General features: G+C 41.5%; 2 protein-coding genes across 6 annotated transcripts in view; one reads left to right on the forward strand and one right to left on the reverse strand.

Annotated features, from left to right (window-relative positions):
• Nucleotides 1–2,591, forward strand: part of map3k15 (mitogen-activated protein kinase kinase kinase 15) — a 78,256-nt gene extending 75,665 nt beyond the window's left edge. For 2 of the 3 annotated variants that reach the window (XM_012956991.3, XM_012956990.3), the window contains exons 27-29: nt 30–136; nt 381–457; nt 2,192–2,591. In XM_012956991.3, the coding sequence (XP_012812445.1) occupies nt 30–136; nt 381–457; nt 2,192–2,270 (263 nt within the window). In that variant the 3' untranslated portion in view covers nt 2,271–2,591. 3 annotated transcript variants of the gene reach the window in all.
• A 10,333-nt stretch (nt 2,592–12,924) lies between these two features.
• The window catches only part of sh3kbp1 (SH3-domain kinase binding protein 1), a 189,059-nt gene continuing 174,033 nt past the window's right edge, over nt 12,925–27,950 (reverse strand). For all 3 annotated transcript variants that reach the window (XM_002935188.5, XM_012957475.3, XM_031896735.1), the window contains 5 exons: nt 20,313–20,422; nt 18,431–18,559; nt 17,215–17,468; nt 16,319–16,382; nt 12,925–13,888 (listed from right to left, as the gene is read on the reverse strand). In XM_002935188.5, coding sequence (XP_002935234.3) covers nt 13,847–13,888; nt 16,319–16,382; nt 17,215–17,468; nt 18,431–18,559; nt 20,313–20,422 — 599 coding nt within the window. In that variant the 3' untranslated portion in view covers nt 12,925–13,846. The remainder of the gene's footprint in view (nt 13,889–16,318; nt 16,383–17,214; nt 17,469–18,430; nt 18,560–20,312; nt 20,423–27,950) is intronic.

Raw genomic sequence — 27,950 nt, forward strand, 5'->3', positions numbered from 1 at the left:
GCCTGATCATTCTGTATTTCTTCCCTTAGATATTCCATCAACGCCTGTACCTTATGTGTCCCATGAAAGACCCACAGACCAAGAGCTTGTTAACTGGTTAAGGGAACTTGGCGCTGATGATGATGTAGTAAACCAGGTAATAACTATGGTTGTGGGTTTCCCAAGATTGGTGTATTGGAAAAGCAGCTCTCATGTTCCTGGTTAACATGCATAATGAATGTAATAATCCACAGAATAGCTGGTTAAAACTAGTCCCCTAGAAACATTGCAAACTTGGTTATGACATTACTCTCAGATATGTACTCATCCCTGCATGTAATTCATATTAAAGGATTACATGAAATTCACTAATGATATTCATTTGTTAATTGGCTTCACAGTTTGTTGAAGAAGAATACACCCTGTATAATGTACTGCATGATATCACCAAAGATGATCTGAAATCACTGAGACTCAGGTATGTAGGATGATAACAAATGAATTGCCAAAGCACAACTTGACCAGCAACAAATGCAAATGGCACTCAGAGCTGCAAATAAGGGAGCAAGCCCTTAAAAAACTTTATTGCGGAGTAAAGTTTAGTGCACAATAAAGTTTTTGTTAAGGGCTTGCTCCCTTATTTGCAGCTCTGAGTGCCATTTGCGTTTGTTGCTGGTTTGGTTTTGGGAGTGTGCCGATCCCTCCAGCAGTGTGCACCAGATGCTTAATTATTTTGGAGAGCCAAAGGGTGTGCGGAAAAGGTCTCTGTTTTGCAAAGCACAACTTGAGTCTGGGGAGGGAAAATGACTATACAGCAGTTTCTCTCAGAGCCAGGGGCCAGTTGCTTTTATTTCTGCCGCAAGTTCTCCAAAGAACAATAGAGTTCCCATAATAATAACGGACTGACAGAAGCCAAACATCAGTGGCTGAAAGGAAAGTCTAGTTTGAGGCTGCAGGACAGTGATGTTATAGCCATATATGAACCAAAGGGCACATATACCATTGGGTTTTGTGCTGTGTTCAGACCCCATGTGTTGGCATATGCTTATTCTGCTGATTTAATTTCAACCCTTTAAAGAAGAGGTAAACACATAAATTACATCTCCCCATCCACACCAAACTTACCCCCACAGTGGGGCTAATTGCCAAACAAGAGCATGTGCTCTGGGAACTGTTCCATTCTTTGCTTTTAGAGCACATGCTCTTAGTCGGCAATGGCTGTTAGAGAGCCAGGGACCTAGTAACTTCCCATTTAAGCCAAATGTGACACAACTCCTTCAAATGTGGGACTCTTGAGAGACTGGCATATAATGACCCCTTCCTGATTTATGAGTTCTTTGGCTGAATGGCAGAATTGCACCCTTTGTGTCACTATCAGTATTTAGGTACATCTCATGTATGGTATTTGAGCCCAGTAATGTTCATGTATACTCAGGGAAAAACTTTAGCTGAGCATCCAGTCAGTGAAGAAATTGATGCACCAACTCTTGTGATGCACTCACAGCTTGTTCCTGACAGGAAAGAGCCACAGAACAATAATATGCAGTCAGTATGGTGGGGTGTGCATTGCCTTACAAAACTCTCACACAGACAGTGAATACATTTTATAGCAGATGTGTTAAGACCCTTCTTAAAGGTGGCTTTCTGATATTCTCTTTCATACTCTTCATTTTCATAGACACCCTAGTGCCATACCAGAAGGCATATATATCTTGTGCTAAAGGGGGCTTTTTGTATAAAAATAGCATTGACAAACATTTTTCCTCTGCTGGTTGGGGTCATTGAATCCTTTCACAGCTTTTAAAGCTTTCGTGCCACGCTGCCATTTTCTAGGCATCCCTAGCACTGACCCACACTTACATATGCGCAGTAGTGAAGAATCTGCACATATTACCTTTCCTTACTCACTGAGCATGACCAAGCCCAAGCTCCCGAGACACCTGAAAATAAGGCAAAATGGTAGAACAGACCTCTGTATATATGTTCCCCAGCCAGTGCATCATTTTCTGAAAAGAAACCCTGACCTGGGGATAAAACTTAGAAACTGATTTCATTGGTGGAGGAGTAGCATTTTGGCTCAGCCCCATGAATAATACTTTCCTTGTTCTTTAAAGGATACATAGGTTTTTCTTATTTTCCTGTGTAGAATTTCCAATCCCTTTCATGTGTTATGCGCTCATTAACCTCTTCCCTTCTGTTCTCTGCACCTTAGGGGAGGAGAGCTCTGTCGGATCTGGAAAGCCATAACCAAATACAGAAAGACTAACATTCTAGCTGATGTTGACAATTAACGAAACAATGCATCTGGCGCACCACGAATGTGAATGGTCTCACGTGGAAGAAAGAAACATTCCAACTTTTAAATTATTTAACTTTTGTACATCCCTGTATAGAATCTCTTTTCTGTGAAAGTCATAATTTGTGTAGATGTTTTTAAAGTTCTCTTTGCCAAAGTTTTCTTTTTCAATGTATTGCACAGCTGTAAGCACTTAATACACAGTTCTGTGGATTATTCATGTACTAATGCTTATTTACAATTCCACTTTCTCTAAAATAAAATATGTATGTCACTGCAAACAATACAGTATAAACCAGTGGCCTGCAACCCATAATGCTGCAGATCTGAGTTCTTCTAAAGACTTTGGGGATACTGGGAGCTGGCACCCAGCAGCAGCTAGAGGGCGACATAACATTTCATATATAACATGGTCAGTGGTCAGTCAGTCAGTGATCCGAAATCACTGAGTTATATTACATCACAGCCTGTTGATGTTTCCAGTTTTGTTCTGCTTCTTATCACTACGGCAGAAGGTTGTAACACAAACATTCATTATTTAAGTAACACCACTGATTCTGCTCTACTGATACTATAACTGGTAGAAAGTACAGGTATAATCAAATGTATTCCCTTATACAACTAGAACCGTATCAAACATTTTTGTATAACAAATTTGTTACACTTGTCTCCTACACATTACATGTTGTGTTCAGGTGTAAAACAAAATACAAGACATTACACAAGCCTAATATGACCACTTGCATTGCAAAATGTGTGAGGGGTGTAAAGATCACTGCCATCAGGCTGCGGTTGTTTTTTGGACCCCTGGTTCCAGTGTAATTAAACCTTATCCCTACAGCAAAGTTCATATAATAGATGGGGAAAGCCATGTCCTGTCTGAGCACAATTATTCCCCCTCCATACACTAAATAAAGTCTGCACAAAGTTGGTTTGCTGAGATGGGAATGGAAGAACTTGACTGGCCTACATATTGGGCTGACCTCACCCTAACTGAATGCCTGTGGGATAACCTGCAACCAGTTTTGTGACCAACTTCATCAATGACTTGAATGAAAGCAAAGTCCTCCAACATCTAGTGAAGTCTTCTACAAAGTAGTAGGAGTAGAGACTTCTACAAAGTAGTAGGAGTAGAGACTGTTTTAGCAGTAAAAGGAGGACGAACATATTAATTCATTATTAATAAATACCTGTGGTTCTGAAAGAAGATGCTGGACCAGTAGCTATCCGTAAACTTTTGGTAATGCACATTAATGTTGTAACATAAAAGATTGCACCCCTTCTCATGCGCCGTTCCCAACACATTCTGCTTGCTTATCCACTAGACTCTCAGTTAAGGCAACTTTAAAAGGGCTCCCTGGAATTAAGGTGTAGTTCCAGTACAGCTACATGCTTAACCCTTCCATAGCAAGGGGGTTATGTTGGTGCAATACAAAATATCTATATTATCCATTTCTCTTCAGTTTCCCTGTTACACCAAATGTGGAGAGGTAAATAAGTTTTCTACATATTAAGTACAGATTAAGTTTTTCCCAAGTTAGGCATACAGTAGCACATTTTAAAGCATAAGGATATCTCTATGAGCAGGACCCTAGCCTACTATCCTAATTATTACATCCTGTTGTGCTTAACTCTGTCAGTTCTACACTGATCTACTTACTATTGTTAGAGGAATGCAATCTTATTGATTTAATAAATCTTTCACCCCCTTGTATTTTACAATATATAGTAGCGCTGTTGGTAAGGTTGAAAAAAGGGTTCGACTGTTCCCTCATACAGATCTTATTAACTGACCCAGAGGAAGGCAAATGCCCATCTGTCTCCAATATTGGCTCACATAGGGAAAAATCCTTCCTCACTCCAATATGGCAACTGGAATTTTCACTGTATGAATAATGTGTCATGCGTATTAATACCAATGAGAAAGCTTATTCATATTCTGGCACCTGTGGTAAGAGCAGAAATAGAGGCTAGTGATGATGGTCATTGATGGGACCAAGGCTAAGGGCCAGAGATAAAGGCATGGACATAAGGACCTCAGTAACAGAGAGGGCCAAAGTTGGGAGTCAATGGAGAAAGCCAGAGATGGGGGCTGATGGTAAGGGCCACAGAGAGGGGTGAATGTTATGGGACAAAAGTTTGCAGCAGAGTGGTGAGGGACAGAAACAGAGGCTGTTGGTGAGGGATAGGGATAAGATGAATCATGCAGGCCAACAATGGAAGCTGGTTGTAAGAGCTACAGTGCCGTGACAGGCAATTCTTGGTGGTAGTATCCTCAGAAGCACCGAGAAATTTTGATGATCATTCTTCTTTAATGGAGGATGGATGGTATAGAATGACAAGGTTAAATTATGTTGATGGTAGTCAAATACATACTATGAGGCAATAAGATTTTCTTAGAGTGGTTCAGGTCAGCATATTGGGCTTAAGGTCCAGGGCTGCATTACATATATTCTCAAGGGGGCTCCCCATGGATGTCTATACATCTAGAAATGGTAGAAGAAGGTAAAGGCATACTATACAATTACACTGATAAAAATGAGCATGATTTGTTTCACACACAGTACACTGGGGATACAGTAGGGCTGAAATGTCACGTGCCAACCATATAAGATCCAAAATAAACCGTTCCATTAAAAATTTCTATTTAAAACATTTTATTGTGAGCTTTTAGTAATTGCTATGGAGTTTTCTAAGAAAGCTGAATGGCGAAGCTCCACCTTGGTGGCATTAGTACCCAAGTGACCGCAGCACCAGAACTGGGCACAAATGTATCATTTCAGGGCCTAAGCTATTCATGTCTATGAGGGCCCTAGAGGAAACCAAAATAAGCAGTGGACTGTGGGCTCTGCTTCCTCCATTTTGCATGTAAATGCCGGCTCCACGTTGGCTTCCAGGTAGGAGAGGTGAGTGGGCAGGGAACGCGTCAGTGTGGAGGGAGGATGCATCAGGGCAGGGAGTTTGTCCCTCTGTGCCAGGCCCCTCTAAATCAGCGTTTTTCAACCACTGTTCCGCGAGATGTTGCCTGGTGTGCCGTAGGCAGGGCACCAATGTACTAGGGGGGCACTGCTCTTGGCACCAATGTACTAGGGGGGCACTGCTGCTGGGCACCAATGTACTAGGGGGGCACTGCTCTTGGCACCAATGTACTAGGGGGGCACTGCTGCTGGGCACCAATGTAGTAGGGGGGCACTGCTGCTGGGCACCAATGTACTAGGGGGGCACTGCTGCTGGGCACCAATGTACTAGGGGGGCACTGCTCTTGGCACCAATGTACTAGGGGGGCACTGCTGCTGGGCACCAATGTACTAGGGGGGCACTGCTGCTGGGCACCAATGTACTAGGGGGGCACTGCTCTTGGCACCAATGTACTAGGGGGGCACTGCTGCTGGGCACAGAGTTAAATTTTTTAACATTTTCTAATGGTGGTGTGCCTCGTGATTTTTTTCATTAAACAAGTGTGCCTTTGCCCAAAAAAGGTTGAAAAACACTGCTCTAAATAATTTTTTTAAAGAAGGGGCCTAGCGCAGAGTAGTTACGCCACTGCTCTCAGCATTACTTGTTTGGCATCACCATATATAAAACATATAGTGAATAATCTGCTGTATAATATAAGGATATCATAAGGGACTGAAGAATTCCATAACCCATATTTTACATAAGGGGTGCATTGTTTATTACAATAAGTTTTAGTGACATAACTAAGCACTGATTGGAAGTCATGACATCACTATGCGCTCCTTTCAGTTCTGTATAAAGATGCTCAGTGCCGCTGCCTCCTGTAGCTGTGTCTGTTGATAAAGGGAACCCTGGAGATACCAATGAAGGAGGCAGAGCGGCAGGCTTTCCAGTGCATTGGTCTCAATCTCATCAGGCACCACTCCCCCTGGTTAGTAATAAACATGCCAATTGTGTCTGAAATGTCACTGTACTTGTTTTTTGGCCTTCAATCTTTTTATGGTCTCTTTTATCATTAATATACTGGATGCTGGTCCTAGAAAATTCAGTAAAACAAATACTCATCATGTAGACTACTAGATGTCACAGTAATTAGCTGGTCTGTTTCTCAGCTGGCCCAAAACTCAGTTTTTAAAAAGCTACGTGCCCCTTTAATTTGCTTTGTATAAAACAAGTGTTACAACCAGTGCAAGGGCTGGAGTGCAGCCATCCTGAAATCGCTGGTGTCAGAAATATCTAATGAGCTAGAGGCAATAACAAGGGATGTTTGGCATACATTTTACTTGCCAAATATTAAGTATCAATTAAATATCTAAAGCATAAAGGTTATTAAAGAAATAGGATTAAGTTATTACATTTGAAATTAAATTCCCTGAATGATTTAGGATCTAAATAAATACTCAGTATGACATATTAACATTTTTAATACAGACCAGCATAGAAAGGATAGCATAGCACTAATTCATTAGCACTGATTTAAGTCACCCAGAAGGGCAATAGCAATGTTCCCTGGGCAAGAATAAGGAGGTTATAGATCTAAATTTATGATCAGGAGAAAAGGGGGCCTTGTAGAGAAAGCAGTGTAAGGTGCCATAAGACGTGCCAGAATTCTCCTTAGTCAGTAAGCAAATGTTTGTGGGATATAAATCCTCACTCGCCCAAATACCATACTTTCTTTAATCTCTGCATTCACTATATACTGTGCTTGGGGTGACACCCCCACTGCTTCCTATTGTATAATCTGATTGGGGTACCAGTACCCACTGCCTATTATTGAGCTCAATATAAAATGTACATATATACAGGTCCTTTTCAAAAAATTAGCATATTGTGATAAAGTTCATTATTTTCTGTAATGTACTGATAAACATTAAACTTTCATATATTTTAGATTCATTACACACAACTGAAGTAGTTCAAGCCTTTTCTTGTTTTAATATTGATGATTGTGGCATACAGCTCATGAAAACCCAAAATTCCTATCTCAAAAAATTAGCATATTTCATCCGCCCAATAAAAGAAAAGTGTTTTTAATACAAAAAAAGTCAACCTTCAAATAATTATGTTCAGTTATGCACTCAATACTTGGTCGGGAATCCTTTTGCAGAAATGACTGCTTCAATGTGGCGTGGCATGGAGGCAATCAGCCTGTGGCACTGCTGAGGTGTTATGGAGGCCCAGGATGCTTCGATAGCGGCCTTAAGCTCATCCAGAGTGTTGGGTCTTGTGTCTCTCAACTTTCTCTTCACAATATCCCACAGATTCTCTATGGGGTTCAGGTCAGGAAAGTTGGCAGGCCAATTGAGCACAGTAATACCATGGTCAGTAAACCATTTACCAGTGGTTTTGGCACTGTGAGCAGGTGTCAGGTCGTGCTGAAAAATGAAATCTTCATCTCCATAAAGCTTTTCAGCAGATGGAAGCATGAAGTGCTCCAAAATCTCCTGATAGCTAGCTGCATTGACCCTGCCCTTGATAAAACACAGTGGACCAACACCAGCAGCTGACATGGCACCCCAGACCATCACTGACTGTGGGTACTTGACACTGGACTTCAGGCATTTTGGCATTTCCCTCTCCCCAGTCTTCCTCCAGACTCTGGCACCTTGATTTCCGAATGACATACTTTGGACCACTGAGCAACAGTCCAGTGCTGCTTCTCTGTAGCCCAGGTCAGGCGCTTCTGCCGCTGTTTCTGGTTCAAAAGTGGCTTGACCTGGGGAATGCAGCACCTGTAGCCCATTTCCTGCACGCGCCTGTACACGGTGGCTCTGGATGTTTCTACTCCAGACTCAGTCCACTGCTTCCGCAGGTCCCCCAAGGTCAGGAATCGGTCCTTCTCCACAATCTTCCTCAGGGCCCAGTCACCTCTTCTCGTTGTGCAGCGTTTTCTGCCACACTTTTTCCTTCCCACAGACTTCCCACTGAGGTGCCTTGATACAGCACTCTGGGAACAGCCTATTTGTTCAGAAATTTCTTTTTGTGTCTTACCCTCTTGCTTGAGGGTGTCAATGATGGCCTTCTGGTACAGCAGTCAGGTCGGCAGTCTTACCCATGATTGCGGTTTTGAGTAATGAACCAGGCTGGGAGTTTTTAAAAGCCTCAGGAATCTTTTGCAGGTTTTTAGAGTTAATTTGTTGATTCAGATGATTAGGTTAATAGCTCGTTTAGAGAACCTTTTCATGATATGCTAATTTTTTGAGATAGGAATTTTGGGTTTTCATGAGCTGTATGCCACAATCATCAATATTAAAACAAGAAAAGGCTTGAACTACTTCAGTTGTGTGTAATGAATCTAAAATATATGAAAGTCTAATGTTTATCAGTACATTACAGAAAATAATGAACTTTATCACAATATGCTAATTTTTTGAAAAGGACCTGTATATATATACATATATATATAAAGTGTCCATAATGCCTTCTCACTATATAATGTGCTTGAGGTTCCAGTGTCCTCTCCTCACTGCATAAATCTATATAGAAACCAGCCAACTATTGGTTTACTGCAAAGTAATCTTAATATACTGTTGCTCTGGGTTATAAGACTATTGCTACTATTGCTATGGTTCTCCTTAAAACCTTGTGAAAGTAAACTTTAGGGTGGTTGAGGGTTTAAGGGCATGGCCTACAATAGTGGGCATGGCCAGACTAGCAGCACGCGCAGAGGTTATTCCCAGGCCCCCCCAGGCAAAAACAGGCATTTTCACCTACCCAGCCCTGAAACCCTGTGCCAGATAGCAAAACTCCATCTAGGGGGCCCCGGCAAAATTGTTCCAATAGGACCCCGCACTTGGGAAGACCGGCCCTGCATAAAACATAACTTAGTCTAATGCCTAAACAGAGATGAACATGAGTTTGGTGCTCATCTAATAGTCACTGTGGTAACATAGTAACAGCAGCATAGGAACTAGGGGTTGGCAGCAGAGGCAGCTATAAGGGTGCAAATGGGGAGGGGACACAGTTATGAACAAGCGACTGACCCGCAGACCCCGCTGGGAAGTGGGGGACAGCGAGTGGGAGGGGTGAAGTCAGGGTAGGAATCAGTGTGCACTGGGTACATTCAAGCTTAATCACTGGGAGTAAAGTTTGCAAGCATCTTGGGGAGGATGAGGTTGGCCAGCAGGCCAGGCTCTGAGAAACAGGTTCAAGTATTTAGGGATTCACTGAAGATTGTCAAACAAATGACTAGTCTAGGCTAAGGTACCTATATAAAGCTATGGGCGAAGCTTATTTTCCCTGTACATACGACTGAATTTTAATTTTCCCACCTATTCAATCAGAATAAGATTGATTTAGAACAATTCTTTCAGTGTCCAAAGTGTTTGATGGCATTGGTTACATTTATAAATCCAGAAATCATTACGGAGTAACTGGAAATCATCAGTTTATAACTATCTTATTAAATAACATGATTAAAATTATTTAACCCCAAATAATATTTTGCTTTGAGTGATTACAATGAAATCCTCCTGCTCATTGCATTGGAAATCTCTGGCAGCAATTTCATTTTGTTCAAAGTATTTGCTCACATCCCCTTTGCTACACACAATATACTAGGCAAATGCACAGGTATCAATGTCAGAGCACTGAGATGAGAATTCATGAACAGCTCTAATGTTGCCATATGAGAATATCCGATGCCATTTTAGCACATAAACATCTAAAGCTCGTAGCGTTGCGCAGGTGCCCTTATGTTTCTGACTGCAGAAATAACTCTCCTCCCTATCTTACACACAAACTGTGGGGACAGTGACATAACTTTGGGGGCCCCACAAAAAAATTGGGCAAAAAATTGCAAGTGAACCTCAATTTTGTGTGTCACTGGTCACTTGTGGGCCCCACGGCCAGGGGTTCTGCTTCCTCTGTTACGCCACTGTGCAGGAACATACTATAATTAGGGTAACTTGCAATTCAGTGAATGTACTTTAGGTCATTGATTTAATAACAGTTGATTAAATTAAAACCAGCTGAAAACCTGTTTATATTATTATGTGGCATACATAGAAAATTGTGTTTTTTTAAATTGTAATTAACTGCAATACCAAAAATGTCATATATTTGATTACGGCAGAAATGCAACATGCAATATGTTGGACAAACTTTGCGGAGTTTTAAAGAATGCATTCGGGAACACATTTGTGACATTCGAATAAGAAAGGAGACAAATGTATCTAGACATTTTTTGTCCTGTACTATGGGGAATTTAGACTTTTTTCAGGTTCAAGGGATAGAGTTTTTCCATCTCGGAGGGGTGGGGATTTAACAAGAAGTTATTAAAACAAGAAGTTTTTTGGCTAATCACCCTTCATACTAGATTACCAAGAGGAATGAATTCTGATTTTGATGTTTCTTGTTATTAGCATTAAACTGTTATTCCTCCATATTGATACCAACATAGTGATGTACATAACGTCTTCTCTTCTGGGTGCATCTATTTGCTCCTCTCCTGAGTGCATTTATACATGTCTTCATTTATGCACATTTAAGCCTATGATTAAGTGTCAGATGGACACAAAACACATCAGGCTTTTTTGAGATAAGTGTATAATAAAGTTTTTTCTTTTTAATTTTTGGAATGGCCTGTTTTTGGATTACTAGAGTCTCCATTTTTTTCCTGTTTTACTGCTTAATGGTTTGTCTATAATAATTATGTTATAATAATAATGGGTGAGTGCAGAGGACCTCTTGTTGTTGTCTATACAGTATGTACTGCAGTTATAATACTAACACCCCATCGTTTGTCTTTATTCCAACAGCGCTAAATACATAAACAGTAGCTCCTGGAAGCCCCTAGCATTCCCCATAGCAGCCCATAATTTAAGGCAGTGAGAGAGCGAGCCATCTAGGAAGCCACAGAGTTTGGTACAGACATGATAATATGAAACAATGAGTGAAGCTTTGCATTGCAGACAGCAGGGTTGTTTCATGTGTTTGTCAGTAGGGCTAACCATAGCCAGAAACAACCCTGCACACAAATTTTTTTTGTTTCACATAAAAATCCCTGTTTTGCTGGTCCTTTTTGAATGTTACATACAGTACATAGATAAATATCTCTCTCTCCTCTTATATACTGTATATATATATATAACAAAGTCATTCCATCCTGCTGCTGAATATTTGTGGCTAAATCCAGAGGCAGAGGCACCAATCAGGGAGGGGTAAGAACCTTTGATACTATTTTGACAGAAGAAAAACATCCATTATTAAAGTTTTCACACAAAAAAAGAATGTAAAAATGTGGAATTTTATTAAAAACATTTTATTTAAAAAAAGTCATGCCCTCTCTAATGTATTACACTTCTGGGTGCCAGAGGTCCAACATGCACCCAAAGGCTGAACATATATATTATATTATCTCTTAAATCACAATAAAAGTAAAATCAATTTAATAGAAAAAAAATCAGAACACTGATCACTTTACAGGCCATTTGTGCCCAAGCTTCTGATAATGAATGTCCTTTTGCTTGTGGGGGTGAAATGTGCAGGAACAGCCGATGCTCCCAAGCCATGGTGGCTGCGCAGTGGGCCGGAGGGGCTTGGAGAAAACTGAGCCCAGTAATTACCCATGTGGAACCTCAGAAGATTTGGCGCCTCACGATTCAATCCAATTGCAGGTATCCATGATATTACGGGACAGCATTGGGAAACAAATGCAAAACCACAGTGGGTGACCTATAAAAGGTTGGGAATTTTAGTTTTTAGGAAGTTTTTCTGGTCATTTGAAATAAAAGTTGCAACTTCGGCTACTTCGGGTGTATTTTTTACACCTGGAGATTTACATTAATGCCGGTCAACTATGGGGCATATTTATTATGCTGTGTAAAAAACGGCGAGAAATGACGTAAAAACGGCGTAATTGTTTTATGCGTTTATTTATACCACCAGAACTTATGGAAAATAATGGCGTAATATCCGGCGTAATATCCGGCATTCAGATGGCGATCTTTTCCATTTATTTTACACAACTTTTTACTCCGTTTTTTCGGCAAATTAGTTTTACACAGCATAATAAATACTCCCCTAAATGTCCCATCTGCCCTTAGGGTCTGGCTAAGAATGTTTAGAACATTTTGGAAAAGCTCTGACAGAGACATCAACAGGGCCGGATTGAGCCGACAGGACACAGATGGGCCCCGCTGACCCAGACCCGCTCCCGACCTGACACTCTGGACGCTCCCCCCTGATGCCAGCCACAAGGGAGAATACAAGGGAGAACACAAGGTATGGGTGGGGGGAGGGGTTGCAGTGTTGGGTGGACCTCACGACTAGGGTGGAAAGCCCCAGAGTTGGCAGCTCTGATCCCCAGGACATCAACCTGAATCTGGGAGAATTTTGGCCTTGCCCACAGCATATACCACCCTGACTATGCCCTTTGCTCCACCGCACCCCTTCCTACATTGGGGTATAAATATTGTTGACTCTAGAAAAATTTGGGAGAGTCGACAGGTCTGCATAAATGGAAAATATCTGATCAGTAGGATGGGACCTAAATACGCCCCACAACTTAGCTAATGTCACAGGCCTCCACAGCAAACTCTGAGCAGCCAGTGTGTAATTCAGGGCCGGACAGTAGCCCAGTTGTTCAGCTCAGTTGTTCAGCCCACTGCAACCGGTACAGGATAAAGTGAATGCTGAATTTGGATGAAGTAACACTGAGGTCCATGATTAGAAATGCTAGGAATGACAGATTGACAAGATCAAATGTTTTTTATTGCATTCATTATGAAATTTGGCTATTTGGACTATTGCTATGACCATTTGCTACAAAGGCCCTTCTGGCCTGAAAGGGAATCAGGGGGCCACACTCACATGACTGGCGTACCCACATAATACTGCTGGGGAGGAGCCTTTCCACCACCCACTGGCGTGCTCAACACTATACGCTCTTTTACAATAAACCATAAATACATTTTTTTGCAACTCTGCGTTAGGCAAATAGAAAGGCACAAAGCATGTTTAAGGACCATTCCAGTCTTTTACACACAGTTAAATACATTTCAGAAGCGCTTTCAGCATTTTCCCATGGGCTGCACTTTGCATATGTATACTATAATAATAAGAAACCCAGAATCCCTAGCCGGTACATACTAGAGCAAAAAAACAACAAAACCCACATGACTACAGTTTGTACAAACAGGTGGAAGGATCTTGAGGGCAGGGGGATAAAAGACGTACACCAGAAACATAGAAATTATAAAGCTTGTAAACAGACAATCTGAAATACATTTTATTCATGGAAAAAATATCATCAGTAAAAAGTACCACTCTGAAGTGCACTGCCTGAGTTTATTCATTTGCAGTTTTCTGTCTCCCCGGAGCGCCAGAGAGGCGAGGAGCAATACCATGTAGTTCCCTCTGGCACCCGAGCAGCGGCGGCTAAGTAGGAGCACTTCAGCACGAGCTGGAAATAACGTCAACTTGTCACATGTGCCACATTATAAATATCACAAAGGAGTCTCTGATAGGTGGAGCTGCTGTTGTGCTTTCCGCTTGTTTGAGGCAAATCTGAATTCATTTGGCACCAGGTTCTGTTGGCTGATGGGGTCGGAAGTGTTCGGTCATTCGAGGACTTGCAGCGGATTCCATGACACCTTCTCTTTGTTCTTTGCCTTATTTGGATTGTAGAGCTTTCTTGATTTCGTTGACGTCCAGCTACAGAGGTGGGGAAAGAGCATGTTGTGATGGTTAATGAACATGCTGAGAGTCAGGCCTGAGTGTCAGTGAGGGACAGAACTGCCAACGCTGCAAGGGAATATTAGTAATTACAGCGCAATCCGAGGCTGGTGTACATGTCAGTGCAACAAAGCTTATTGCTTATCTGACCTGCAGCACAAAGCGTTTATAGGCTATGGTCTGAGGTGGAAACCCTACAGTGCAACTAGATGTTTAAACAGTTTGATCAAACAGCCAGAGTCATATCATTGTAATACATAACAGCCATCAATATCCTGTTAATTATATCATTATAAACAGCCCTTAGTGATGTCATCAGTTAGAATTGATGCTTGGTGATGTAATTTCTGTCACATGACTCACTGAGCCTTTTGTATTATAATAAATGATGCACCCCCTGTTGTAAAATATGAGGATATTAAAAGTCACCTCAGAGTTCTATGACCTGTAGGTAAGCACTCTGCTTTGGCCTTGTGCCTTTATATGCTCATGTGACTCCTTGGGGACCTATAATAGCCTTATATTTTACAATATGGGGTACAGGTATGGGGCCTGTTATCCATAATGCTTGTGACCTCAGGTTTTCTGGATAAGGGATATTTCTGTAATTTGGATCTCCATACCTTAAGTCTACTACAAAATAATTTAAACATTAAACAAACCCAATAGGATTGTTTTGCCTCCAATAAGGATTAATGATATCTTAGTTGGGATCAATACAAGGTACTGTTTTATTACAAAGAAAAAGCAAATCAATTTTAAAAATATGAATATTAGGAGTAAAATGGAGTCTATGGGAGATGGCCTTCAATAAGTTAGAGCTTTCTGGATAACAGGTTTCTGGATAAAGGATCCCATACCTGTACTTTACTCACTATATGTCAACTGTTTGCGTACACATTAGCTTCAGTTTACAGTCTGATAGAATTTCACTTCTGTTTGAGTTTTGCGGTTACATAGGAGAAGAAATGGACTTGTTTGGTTAAAAAAAAAACGCAAAAAACCTTTCTAATGGGACCTATTAACCCTCTTTTGTGCCACATCCTGACAATTAACACACAGGGGCATATTTATTAAAGAATGTGCAAATGAATCTCAAAATCTCAATTAAAATGTAAACAAAACCAGCAAAATCAGCATTAACTGATTCAGTGGGTGGTGCGGGAAGGGTTTAACATTCTCTCTCTCTGTCCTTAAAGGAAAACTATACCCCCAAAATGAATATTTGGCCAGCAGATAGTTTATATTATATTAAGTGACCTATTAAAGTAAATCAGTAAATTTTGCCCTTTTACATCCTTTCCCTTGAGCCGCCATTTAGTGATGGTCTGTGTGCACCCTCAGAGATCACCTGACAGGAAATAATGCAGCTCTAACTGTAACAGGAAGTAGTGTGGGAGCAAAAGGCAGAACTCTGTCCATTCATTGGCTGATGGGTCCTAACATGTATGTGTGCCTTGGCTTGTTTGTGCGCACTGTGACTCCTATGATCCCAGGAGGCGGCCCTTAGTACCTAACATAGCCGTTTTCTATTTAGCAATACCCAATAGCACATACTACTAAAAAAAGTATATTTTTATGAAAATGGTTTATTTAGATGAAGCAGGGTTTTACATATGAGCTTGTTTATGCAATATATTTTTATAGAGACCTACATTGTTTGGGGGGTATAGTTTACCTTTAATTAATAAGCCTTCAAAAATCGCATAGAAATGAATAGAGAGCATCAGAATTGCACTCTGGCAGACTGTGGTGAGTTCTAGTTTCACTCCTTCATAAATATGCCCTGAAATCTACGTGCAGGGCAAAGTTTAAAGATCGGGTGTGATCTGCCATGTATTTTGCACTATGTGCCCTTCCTTACACATAAGAGAATTCCCAGAGGTCTCTGAGCTCTAACAGGGAGTGCAGCAACTTGCATTTGCCCCATGGATAAAGCACTGGCTACTTTTGCAAAGTGCAGAGTGAAACTAGACCCCAGGTGAAGTTCATTTTTATTGAGCAATACGGGGTGCCATTTTGTGCCCCCTTCCATCCAGGGTCTCAGTATATGATCCTCTTTAGTCTTTAAAGGAGCAAAAGTACAAGAGTGACAACACCTGTTCGAAAACAGCATCAACAATATACTGTAGGTTCCTAAATTCCTTCAATATCAATAGATCAATATACGCTACTACTACAGGGGAATGGGGCCATGCTGATAGGTCTGATAAAGTGCTACAATATAGTTTCACTTGGTAGTCTTGATTAGATTCCGATTTCCTGTGCTATAACCTCATCCGCTCTCAGGCACTTCAGGTAATTTGTGACCAAGCGGACTTAGCAGATTCAGTTGGCGACAACAAGCACGGTAACCACGGTATTGAGATCCTCTAAAATACATTCATTAGGTTTCCTATAATAACTCACCTGTAATCTTAATCGTATCTTTTTCTCTTCGTCTAGTTCAGAAAGTAATTGTTTGATCTCCTTCCTGTAACATAAATAGCACAAATATAATAAGTCACATGGTCTCTGCAACACAAAGTGAAACGGAGAGTGACCAGGTTCCTATTAGTGCCAAGGAGAGAGCATGGGATTACATTATTACATTACATTACATTAACATTTATTTATAAAGCGCCAACATATTCCGCAGCGCTGTACAATATGTGGGTTACATACATTGGACATACAGAGTAACATATAAAGCAATCAGTAACCGATACAAGAGGTGAAGAGGGCCCTGCCCAAAAGAGCTTACAATCTACAAGGAGAAAGGGTTGAGACACAAGGTGTGGGAATGGGCATGACCAGAGTTGTGAGAGTTGTGGCACAGGGTATTGCTAAACTAGATTAGGGTAAGCTTCTCTAAATAAATGTGTTTTTAGAGATCTCTTGAAGGCAGAGAGATTGGGAGAAAGTCTGACAGTTTGTGGGAGCGAATTCCAGAGAAGGGGGGCAGCCCTTGCAAAGGCTTGAATGCGAGCGTGTGAGGAGGGAATGAGAGAGGAGTTGAGGAGCAGGTCAGTAGAGGAGCGTAACAAGCGGGTTGGATGGTACCTAGAGATGAGTTCAGAGATGTAGGGTGGGGCAGAGTTATGGACTGCTTTAAATGTGAGGGTCAATAGTAATAGTAGAGGGATGCATGAAATGGTACTGAGACTGCAGCTTAACAGAAGGAAACCCCATGCAGGGGGTGAGTTCAGAATGAGCACAAAAATGAAGACTAAGGTGTAACCGTGATCCTTGCCATTACATTGGACCCTGCCCAACCACAGCCAACTGAACGCTAAGTAAGATAATAAGTAAAAAGAGGAATTTACTTCTGTTGGTCTTTCATTGTTTCAACGATAGATCTCAGCTCCTTGACCTGTGACTGTAACTCTTCTAAGGGCGACTGACTATGATCAGCCTTCTGTCTTGTTTCTGCGCTCGAGAAGGATGGAGAGTTCGACCTGTGGCTGCCAGCGGCAACGGTGTGGAATGCTGATGGTGCTCCAGATGCCCCATGAGAGAAGCTCACGTTGGAGATCAAGCCTCCCGGCTTGGGCGGTAAAACAGTTCTGTTATCTGGCATCTGTGAGAGAAGGATGTGTTTTCCTTTAGTTCTGCCCTTTTGCTAAATATTTAAAATTGTAAAAAAAAAATGCAATCCAGATGCAATTTGCAACGTTTTTTTTACCCATTATGCAACATTTCCCCCAGAAATCCAGTGTATTTACAGATGATTTTAATATCTCAGCACTAAGTTTGTATTTGTGCATAAATCAGCATGTAATGCTTGAATGAAATGGGTGTGAATGCATTTATACATATTGTTCGCTTAGTTAATGTATGTTTGTATGTATAAATATATATGCGTGTGTATAAATAGGTACAGTATATCTTTAAATATACACAAATTGGTAATAGATTATATTACAGCAGTGATCCCCAACCAGCGGCTCCGGAGCAACATGTTTTTCAGCAACCCCTTGGATGTTGCTCCCAGTGGCCTCAAAACAGGTGCTTATTTTTCGAATTCCTGACTTGAAGGCAAGTTTTGGTTGCATAAATACCAGGTGTACTGCCGAAAAGGGGCTTCTGTAGGCTGCCAGTATATATAGGGGCTACCACACAATCACAGCCCTTATTTGGTTGGTACCCCAGAAGTATTTAGCATACTTGTGTTGCTCTCCAACTTTTTATGTTTAAATGTGGCTCACAGGTAAAAAAGGTTGGGGAACCCGTGTTATTGCATTTGTCTTTTTTAGCCCAAATTATGTTTGTAACTCTGTACACCATATACACCATATGCCAAAATAAAAAAATGTTGCCATTAATGGAATGTAACTATGCATATAACGTCAGCCCTACTGAGGGGAAGATGATAAGTGTGTGTTGGGGGAGCAGGGGTTCCCAGAATGTGATTTAAAGTATACCTTACATCTAGAACAGTCCTATGAAAACAGTTTCCCTCTGGGAAGGCTGGTACCTATTTCAGCAGAGGAAGGCTGGCACCATATAAAGCGAGGGTGCAGCGGGTAGAGTTTCACTTACTTGTGATGGTGCAGCAGATCTTGCTGTTTTCTTGGAAGCCTCTATTGCTCTCTGTGCCAAGGCTGTAAGCTCATCCTTCTCTTCCTCTGGGCTTGGGGAATCAAAGAAATCTGGACTAGATAGGGAAGACTGCAAAATGCAGAAAAAATGATATTGCAAATATATCATCCTCATTTAAAGTATATATCTACACCCACCCCTCTGCTTTTTATTTGACACAGTAAATGCTGAGAATATTGAATAATAGATAATACAGAGGGCTGCCAATACAGGGCTGCATTGTAGAAGTTTTACTGTAAGTAAAGGTGTAGGTTGGCAAGTTTGCTACTGCATAAGATTTGGAAGGAATAGTGAATCCGACTGACATATCCACAGAATAATGTTTCCATCATAGCTTGATAACTGCCCCATCCAACTTGTAGGGGAACTGCATGAGAATATAGGGCTCATTTGCACAGGCACATTGTGCACTTTTTTGCACTTTGCACACTGTGCCTGGGTGTGAACTAATAGCTGCAGGCCTTTGCGCTCCAAAACAGTGCCCCAATGCATGTGGTGTGTCATGCCGCTCATATGTTTAACATGGCTAAATATTCTGCAAATTCAGCCATGTTAAACATAAAAACTAAACCATGTTGAACCCATCATTTGGAACTGAAAGAGCATCTTAAGTCCAAAAAACCTTGCCAGAGTGCTTTTCTCAGAACTTTTGCAATTTATTAGCCGTTCTAGATTATGGCAGTTTTATATTGCTAATATTTGGCTGTTGCATCAGAAGCTCAGAGTTGCTAAGCTAGGGGCTGCAGGGTTAGCTGAATAAGCAGGAGGTGTCTTCAGTGAGGCTCTGCATACTTATCTCATAGTCATAGACTAGTGCTGTCCAACTGGCAGCCCACGGGACGCCCACCTGTCTGGCTGCTTTGATGGCTTACCTTTGTGTAAGCTTTAAATGGTATCAGTACTGAGATTAACTGGCCCCCTGCATGGTTCTCACCTCAGATTCAGGCTGTAATCCCCCTGTATTGTTTAAAAATTTAATCCCCTGTGGTGTTCACACCTTTTAATCTCTGCATTGTTCACCCCCTTAAGTGTTCACACCTCAGGCTCAGGCTGCAATCACCCACATTGTTCTCCTGTTCACACCTCAGACATTGTATGTACTGCCTAGTCTATGCTGCCTGTGTGTAGGCAGCATAGGGTAGGCAGAGTATGGCACATAGGCAGCATAGGGCAGGGAGGGTATGGCACACACAGGCAGCATAGGGCAGGCAGAGTATGGCACATAGGCAGCATAGGGCAGGGAAGCTATGGCACACACAGGCAGGGTAGGGCAGGCAGAGCATGGCACACACAGGCAGCATAGGGCTGGCAGAGCATGGCACACACAGAAAGGGTAGGGCTTAGTATGGCACAGACAGGCAGCATAGGGCAGAGTATGGCACACACAATAGCGAATGAAATGGAAATAGCGATGAAATGGTCCCTAAGGTGTGTAATTATATGCTGGGGGTTGCTGTGCTATCCACAGGGGAGGAGGAGGCATATGGATTTAAGAGTACGTCTTAATATGATATAATATAATTCTTTCACATATGAATGATGGTGTGAGTGAGGACGAAGCATTTGGGTTTTTGCTGCACTACCACCATAGTGATTAAATGGGTGTGGTTTGAAGTGGGTGTGGTTTAAATGGGGAGTGGTCAAAACTGGCTTCCATTAGCGGCCCTCCACCATGTATGCGAGAGAAATTCCGTCCCTCGGCACCGCAGAAGTTGGACAGCACTGTCATAAACTATACAGAAAGAACATGACTATTCAGTAAGAGTTGGGTTGCTGAGCTAGAATACAGAAGAACAATTAGTTAACAGAGGGAAAGACATACCGATGTCAGTGACTGGGATGGAGGACGTCGCCCACTGGATTTAGGTCTTGATGCAGTCGGATGACTTAGTTTTTCTCCCACTGTCACAACTGAATCAAAACCTTCTACATCTGCAAGATAAAACAAAGGGCCATGGTCACATTTGCCATTGCTGTATACTAAGCACACAGAGAGGAAATACATGGCTTTATTATGAGCAGTATTCATCAAGCATTCTGGGAAATGTGAAAGGGAAAACAAAAATGGCTAACTGTAAATAGCCCCGTCATTTTTTTAACGTAAGAAGTAATTCTCCCTTAAATGCAGAACCCCCAATAGAGTATGGGTGATACATGGTTTCTAATTTGTGTTCTGTTCAGAACATTCATTCACTGTATATTTTGATTTGCACAATATAAATAGAGCAGTTTCCAAACCCTGCAATAGGCACATACCCAAACATATCCCTCTCATTTTGACCAATGAGGTGATTTTTTTTAGCCAAGCCAAGTAATGCGGAAGCCTCACAGGTAGAAATGCCCTTGTGTGGCTGTTGGTGAGATACTCTGGGTTGTACTGTAGCTGCTGGAACGCCACAGGTTTAATATTCTTAACATGAACAGAAAAATATACTTACCAGTTATTTTACACAATACCATGGCATTAGAACTGAGGATGGGCAAGCAATGTAAAAGCACACCTCAGACTTCACAGTGAATGTTCTATGAAAGCACGGCCATTCATTACTTGTTTATGTTTCATTGACTCATATAAAAGTGCTTTTTCTACTGAAAAATAGAATTGTAGGATTCACCTTGGAATTATGTCCCCGACACAAATACCTGAAGGCTGAAATAGGGCATGATAAAGATCCCCCTTCATAACCCATCAGCGTAGGTCAGGCACAGTGGCTCTGGGTTTTTCCGACTGGTTATTGGCTTAAACAAAGTGGAGTTCCAATTGTCAGTAAATAATTAATCCTTACAGAAGGATGGAAACTTCCGAATTGTTTGACATTTGTACGGGGGGTCACATGGTTATATGCAGTAAATAAAAGTTGATGGGACTATTCCTACAGTGGGGGCCAGATTCCCTGGCAAGCCAGTCAGATGTATAGGGACTCTAGTACCAAGCTATGGTGTGCTGAACTAGAAGCTTTAGCAAGGAACACAATTTGTGGTTTGTTGTTGCACTTGTATCCCGCAGCACAAGAGCAGAATCGTTAAAGGGGTGGTTTACCTTTAAGTTACATTTTAGTATGTTATAGTAATGCTAATTCTTAGCAACTTTTCAATTGGTCTTCATTTTTTATTTCTTGTGCTTTTTGAATTATTTTTCTTTTTCTTTTGACTTTTTCCAGCTTTTAAATGAGAGTCATTGACCCCATCAACCAAAAAGCTATTGCTCTGCGAGGCTGCAATTTTATTGCAATTGCTAATTTTTATTACTTCTCTTTCTATTCATTCCCTCTCCTTTAATATTTCAGTTTTTTATTTAAACCAGTCTGGTTGCTAGGGTAATCTGAACCCTAGCAACCTGATAGCTGCTAAAACTCCAAACCGGAGAGCTGCGGAACAAAAAGCTTAGTAATTCAAAAACCACAGAAAATAAAAAGTGAAGACTAACTGCAAATAATAATGTCTCATAATATCAAGCTTTAGATCATACTTAAAGTTGATTGAAAGTTCTTTCTTAGTGCTGACTTGCACTCATGGAGTTGGCACTCGGTCTTTTCCCCCAGACATATCGTGGCTCCTTAGAAGGTTTCTATTGGAAGACAACGTGGCTCCCTCTGCCCACCCCTCACTAATACATCTCTAATGCAGTCATTTGCAGGTCTCCATTCTGGTTGCTACTTATACAATACAGGACACAACCTGCACAAAAATGGCCAATTGAGACTTTTTTGTTTGCACTTTACAGGCTGTGTCCTGCATTGCAAATGAGCCCTCACGCCTCAAGGAACTGCTAATGGGAGTGCATTTCTTCCCCAATTCTACAATATCGCCTACAGTAGGATTTTTTGTTTGTCGTCCATGGGCTTGCACCAAGGAATACTGCAGTAAGTGCCTCCCTACAGTGCAAAACCCCTATAATTTCACATATTAAAGGGGATGAAAAAGGGCCTTAAAATAAAGACAGAGACATATCTGCCATTTATCCCTGACATTCCACAACTGTCACTTTAGTTTGCTGGGCTCTAAAAGGGCACAACAACGACCCCAAGCCCAGCACAGCGTTTTGAATGCTTCAGCTGAACCTCTCTCTGCCAGTCTGTTGTACAGCACAGTTGTACGGTGTTAGCCACTGCACAGGAAGCGATACCTTGCACTAACACATTATGTCAGATTACTGGCAGCATACAATAATAACACTGGGTTGGTTCTTGAAAAGCAAGGATTATTATTATCCTTTATATAGTGCCAACATATTGCCCAGTTCCTTACAGAGATTGTACGTCAGTCCCTGCCCGGTGGAGTTTCTGGCTAAGGTCCCTATTACCTTCACTAGGGTCAGATTTGTTTTGCAGTGTGAGATGGTGCCGTCCAACCCTGCTGCCCTATTCGGCATATTAAGTGAGTCCCCAGTGGTGCAGTTTGGAAGGGATGGGGGGGGGCTCTGGACATTGTCTAGGCTTTTCTTCAAGTTTACTTCCCCTTTAATTTACCTTATTCAGATTTAGAGGTTTTAGTGTTAACTTGTTCACAATTCCTGGTCACACAGTCTGTTGCTGGCTTCCCTAGGGGAGAGCTACTGTATAGGAGGGGTTGGGCCCAGCCTGAAGCCTAGTTAGGTTTAAGGGGAAAGTTTCTTTGTCAATTCTAATATTACTGGGACTGTATCAGGGTGTTCTTACAACCATATATGCATATATATGTCTATTTTTCCCAGAATGCTCAGTGAGGCAAAACAAATGTCAAGAAAAAGAAGTGCTTTGTGCACCAGAACAGGTGTTACATTACTGGATAGTGTTGTGCCGCTAGCGGCCGAGGCACAAACAGAACATATCCTAGACATTCAATGTGTCTGTGGATCAATCTGGTTTCAGAAGAATGAACTTTAATCTACTTACATATGTTGCATGGGAAACGGAAAAGTGCCTGTTTTTTAAGGAAACCCTGCTGTGAATAAAAACCTGGCACAGACCTGCTTAAAGTTACACTTTGTGTCGCTGTCTCTTTCTGTGAAAAAGGTAAGACCACTTCTGCCATTGGGTGAATTCCCACTTTATATATAAATACAGCTGTATTCTGAGAAAATGTTGGACCACAAAGAGATTAAAAAGGTTTGAAATCCTTTCACATAAAGAGCTCCTGTTATAATAGATACATGTTAAAGGGGAACTCCACCCAAACACAACTTAAGCTTGTTGAAAAGTAAACATAATTTCAAGCAACTTACATCAATATACATAATTCAAAAAATATGCAGCCTTTTCATGCTTTTAATGTAATAATATGGGTTGGAACAGCTACCTAAGCCCCGCCCCCTGTTCTCCTGCTGATCAGGAGGACTTTGAGACTCAAATAACAGTAGTCAACAGTCCTTGGCCTGCCTTCAGCCTGCATCTTCCAAATCCCACAATTCCCTGCACACATGATGTCAATAAGGAAAAGAGCATCACAGTGCATTGAGGGTTATGCAGTTCCCATATGTCTGTAAGCTGTGTAGATGTTATTACAATTTGTAACATCAATGTTTTAGTCCCTCTTCCCCTGCCAAGATTTCAAATGATGCAGCAAGAGAGGAACTGTTTTGCAGGTGGATTTCAGCATATCGATATTGTATTTATTCAGACTTTCGGAAGGTTAACAGTGATAGGTATTAGGGGTTTCTGTGTTGTGCAGGGCAGGTACAATTAGTCTAGTAGGCAAAGTCTGTAGTAAGGAAGAGATTATTTGAGTGCTTTTATTTTATTTATTTATTTTATTACTAGCATCACTACATGCAAACTCCAACAAAGTTAGAAAATAAACAGGACGACAATGTATTAGGTGCAGAGGCCTTTGATTATTAGTTTTGTTACAGATTCGATCATGCTCCAGAACACTGACCTCTACAGACCATTCACAATAAAGCCAGCAATCCCCCCACAAAGTGCAGTACTATTCCTTCCACACCACTTAATTGTGATGTGCCATTTAAATATGTTTTACAGATCATCTGGGGCACCTATTGGTCAGAAGAATTCTGCTCTGGTATGTCCTCATTCTGAAAGGACTGCTAATGTAAAATGTGCAGTGTATACCACCCCCAAGCCTCACATTATGGGTTCCCCATGTGTTTCATGAAGTCAGATTAAAATCCCACCCTAAAATATCGCTTTATTTTACTCAACGCTAATCAGAAATCCCTGTAGTATTAGTTATTCCTGCACTTTGCTGGTTTATTCTGGCACGCTTCAATGCCTAGGCACACGTAGGTGCTGTCACCCCGAATGGCACATGTGATGTTGGCTGCAGTGCCCAGGGGACAAGCACTGAGTGTGGGGATGGACACTTGGCATTATATACATGCATTTAAGACCTAAGGCTGGAGCAGAAATGCCTTACCCTCATCAAATGAAGAAGAGTAGTTACCCATGGTAAAGAGATTTAAGTGAGGAAAGCTTGATGGGGAAATGAATAGAAAAGTGTCACTTAAAATGGTACCTCAGTCATGGCACTATAAAGAGAGAGAGAGAGATAACAGCATGAAACAGCTTGTGGATCTACACTGTGGTGGGATGTAGTTGTGCAACCATGGGAAAATAACTACTGTAAACTTGCAATTACAAAAAAAGAACCTTGGAAAAGAACAAGAAAACACAAGATCTGCAAAGCAAATTGTGGGGATTTTCCTACTAGTGGGGATAGTAACTTGCATGACCTAATACTGAACAGGGATATGTGAGTGGGTGGCTGAATCCATCATTTTATTTAAATGTTTTGCATGGCACCACCAGTGATGCTTAAATACACCTAGATTTGAACGTATTTATATACAGTATTATTATGATATAGAATAACAAGATATTTTAGGCCTGATGTACCCAGACCATGCCCAGTCACACCAAGCACTCTCACGTAAGTCCAGCCATTGTTCAGGGCCACAACTGTGTAGAAACAGATGAAGGATTTGCTTCATCACCAGAATAAGCACAGTTCACAAATACCATTACACTTATGTAGCTTTTCGACTTGTTTCACAAGCATTTCAGCTTGGCTGTCTAGTCTATTATCTAACTGCAGTCAGGGAACAATAAAACTCTGCCGACCTGTAGGGAGCGGCCAAACAACTGGAGCAACTGGTACTGCAGATTCCACACCCATTTCCTTGTGCAGAATGGCCCATGCCTATAGCTTTAAACCATTAGATCTGAAGAGAAAGTATATCAAGAGAAAGTATACCCTACTTATAAATAGTGAATGTATTCTCTTTATAGCTATCAAACAATACCTTGCACAGCTTATATGAAGACCTTCCCAGAAACAGTCCTCACAGGCCTAAAACCATAGACCCTAAAGCCATAAACACAAATCAGACCTGTCAGGTGAAATGAATTAATATTAATATTTGCAGCAATAGCTACCTATAATGCAGTATATCATCTGAATGTCTTAGCACAGTTAAAGTACAAATATTTATCTTGATCAGGGATGGGTAACTTTCTTTTGTGCATCATACACTGTGTGCCACAGGCCCCTGCTCAACTACAGTACAGTACAGCAACAGGTCTGGATTCCAAATAGGCCCTGGCATTCTAAGTAGTGACTGCCTATGGCATCTTACAGCAGCCTCTCTGGCACTTGCCAGAATCCCCAGATTGCCACTTAAGCAATGACACACCTCTTACTTCCATACTACCTGATTTACCCGAGTCCAAGGTTATGTAATAGAAGACTGTATAAACATTAAACCACAGAAAATAGCATATAATATAGCCAGTGTATATGATTTACTAAGTCATTTCTAAAGTGCAAGCACTTAAAAAATGTTTATTAGCCCATTCTGCAATGAACCATCAGTTTTGTTAGAGAGTATCAACATCAATGCAGTCCACAATTTTATTGCCATACTGACTGCCCACAATGCAATGGTCTTTTGCAAAAGAATTGTGGGCATCTACTAAGCAGTGTTCTCTGCCAATTATATTCCCTTTATTATACAGCACACACATTGCATACGTGCTTAGCTTTTGTCAGTGGGGGTGCAAATAGAACCATAATGTTTCCTTATAAAGAAATGGGGAGCAGGGGAAGCCCTGGAAGTAACATCTCATGAAGGTAAGGGCTAATTCCAGGGTTGCCTTGCATCTGCACCCTCTTCTTTGTACCTTGCACCTTATGCAGAGAAGCAACCAGTGTCTTGGTGCAAGTATAAAGGAGCCTGTATGGAGTGAGTACCTGTAAATAATCTGCACTGCTTTGCTCTTTACATTTTTGCTTAATGAACAACTTGCTATGAAGAAGCTTTTTGAGAGTCTGCTTTTCAAGAACGTCAGCAAGAGGTGCAATGGTTGGCACTGCTGCCTTACAGGGTTAGACGGGGCTGGCAGGACACTGGGAAAAAATGTGATGGCCCCGGCCCTCATGGGCCCCGCTGACCCAGACCCAATTACCTCATTGCTCCCCCACTGCCCTGCTCCCTCAGTTGTGGCAAAAGTAAGTATAAGGTGCACAGGTGGAGGGGTTGGCGGTAGGGGAGAGGGTTGGAGCCCCAGAGGTGGTGTGGAGGGCCCCTAGCGTAGCAGCGCTGGTGGGCCTCGCACACCCCAGTATGACCCTGCTGCTTAGTGGTGCTGGGGTCTTGGGTTTGATTCCAGCCATGGTGGCTCTATCTGAAAAGTGTTTGTATGTTCTTCTCTTCTAAGCTCTGTGTGGTTTCCTTTTACAAACATTTGAGAAGGTTAACTGGCACTTGACAAAAAAAATGACCATAGGGTGTAAAGTATCCTTTCCTAAAGTATACCCATTTACTGAAAAGCAGCAGTCAGCAGCACTACCATTGCTATTGCTACCAATGACTACTTGTTTAGATGAAACAGAAGCAGAGCAGCCGTTGCAGTACTGTGACCTTGTCTCTGTCCCTTGTTCCCACTGACACTACCTCATGTACTATGGGACTTGTTGGTGCTAAATTTAGTACTTATTTTCTATTAAAACTGAAGAAACACTTGAGTGGACAGCCACTGTTACTTTGTTATACTTCAGCTACATCCACTCCCCTAAACTGAATTCACTGGCAAATAACTAGTCCATAATCAAATAAAAACAAATATGCAGATTTAATTTTACAGTTACTAATTGCAAAGAACATTTCATCAACAGCGATAAACATTTGTCTTACTCGAAATTACAGAAATAGTAATTTTATGCAAAAAATACAACCTATAATGGAGGTCCCCATAGCTTGTTGAAACTGCATATGTATTTCTCATCTCAACAAACACTATAAGCAGGCAGTTATGGGCAGCAATACACAGGGCAGCTGTTTGTGCAGCTGGGTAGGCTGATTCCTTGCCCTGTTCCTAGTACATGAGACACAGCTAGTATGAGCGAGGGTGCGCAGCTGAAGTTGCCGCTTTACAGACATTTAGCACTCAGTCAATACAATGGTATAAAAGCTTACCTGGCAGGAAGGGAAGAAATGAGCTGCCACTCGTAACTCCCCGGGAAC

Source organism: Xenopus tropicalis, chromosome 2 (assembly GCF_000004195.4).
Source record: "Xenopus tropicalis strain Nigerian chromosome 2, UCB_Xtro_10.0, whole genome shotgun sequence".
NCBI classification, from domain to species: domain Eukaryota; kingdom Metazoa; phylum Chordata; class Amphibia; order Anura; family Pipidae; genus Xenopus; species Xenopus tropicalis.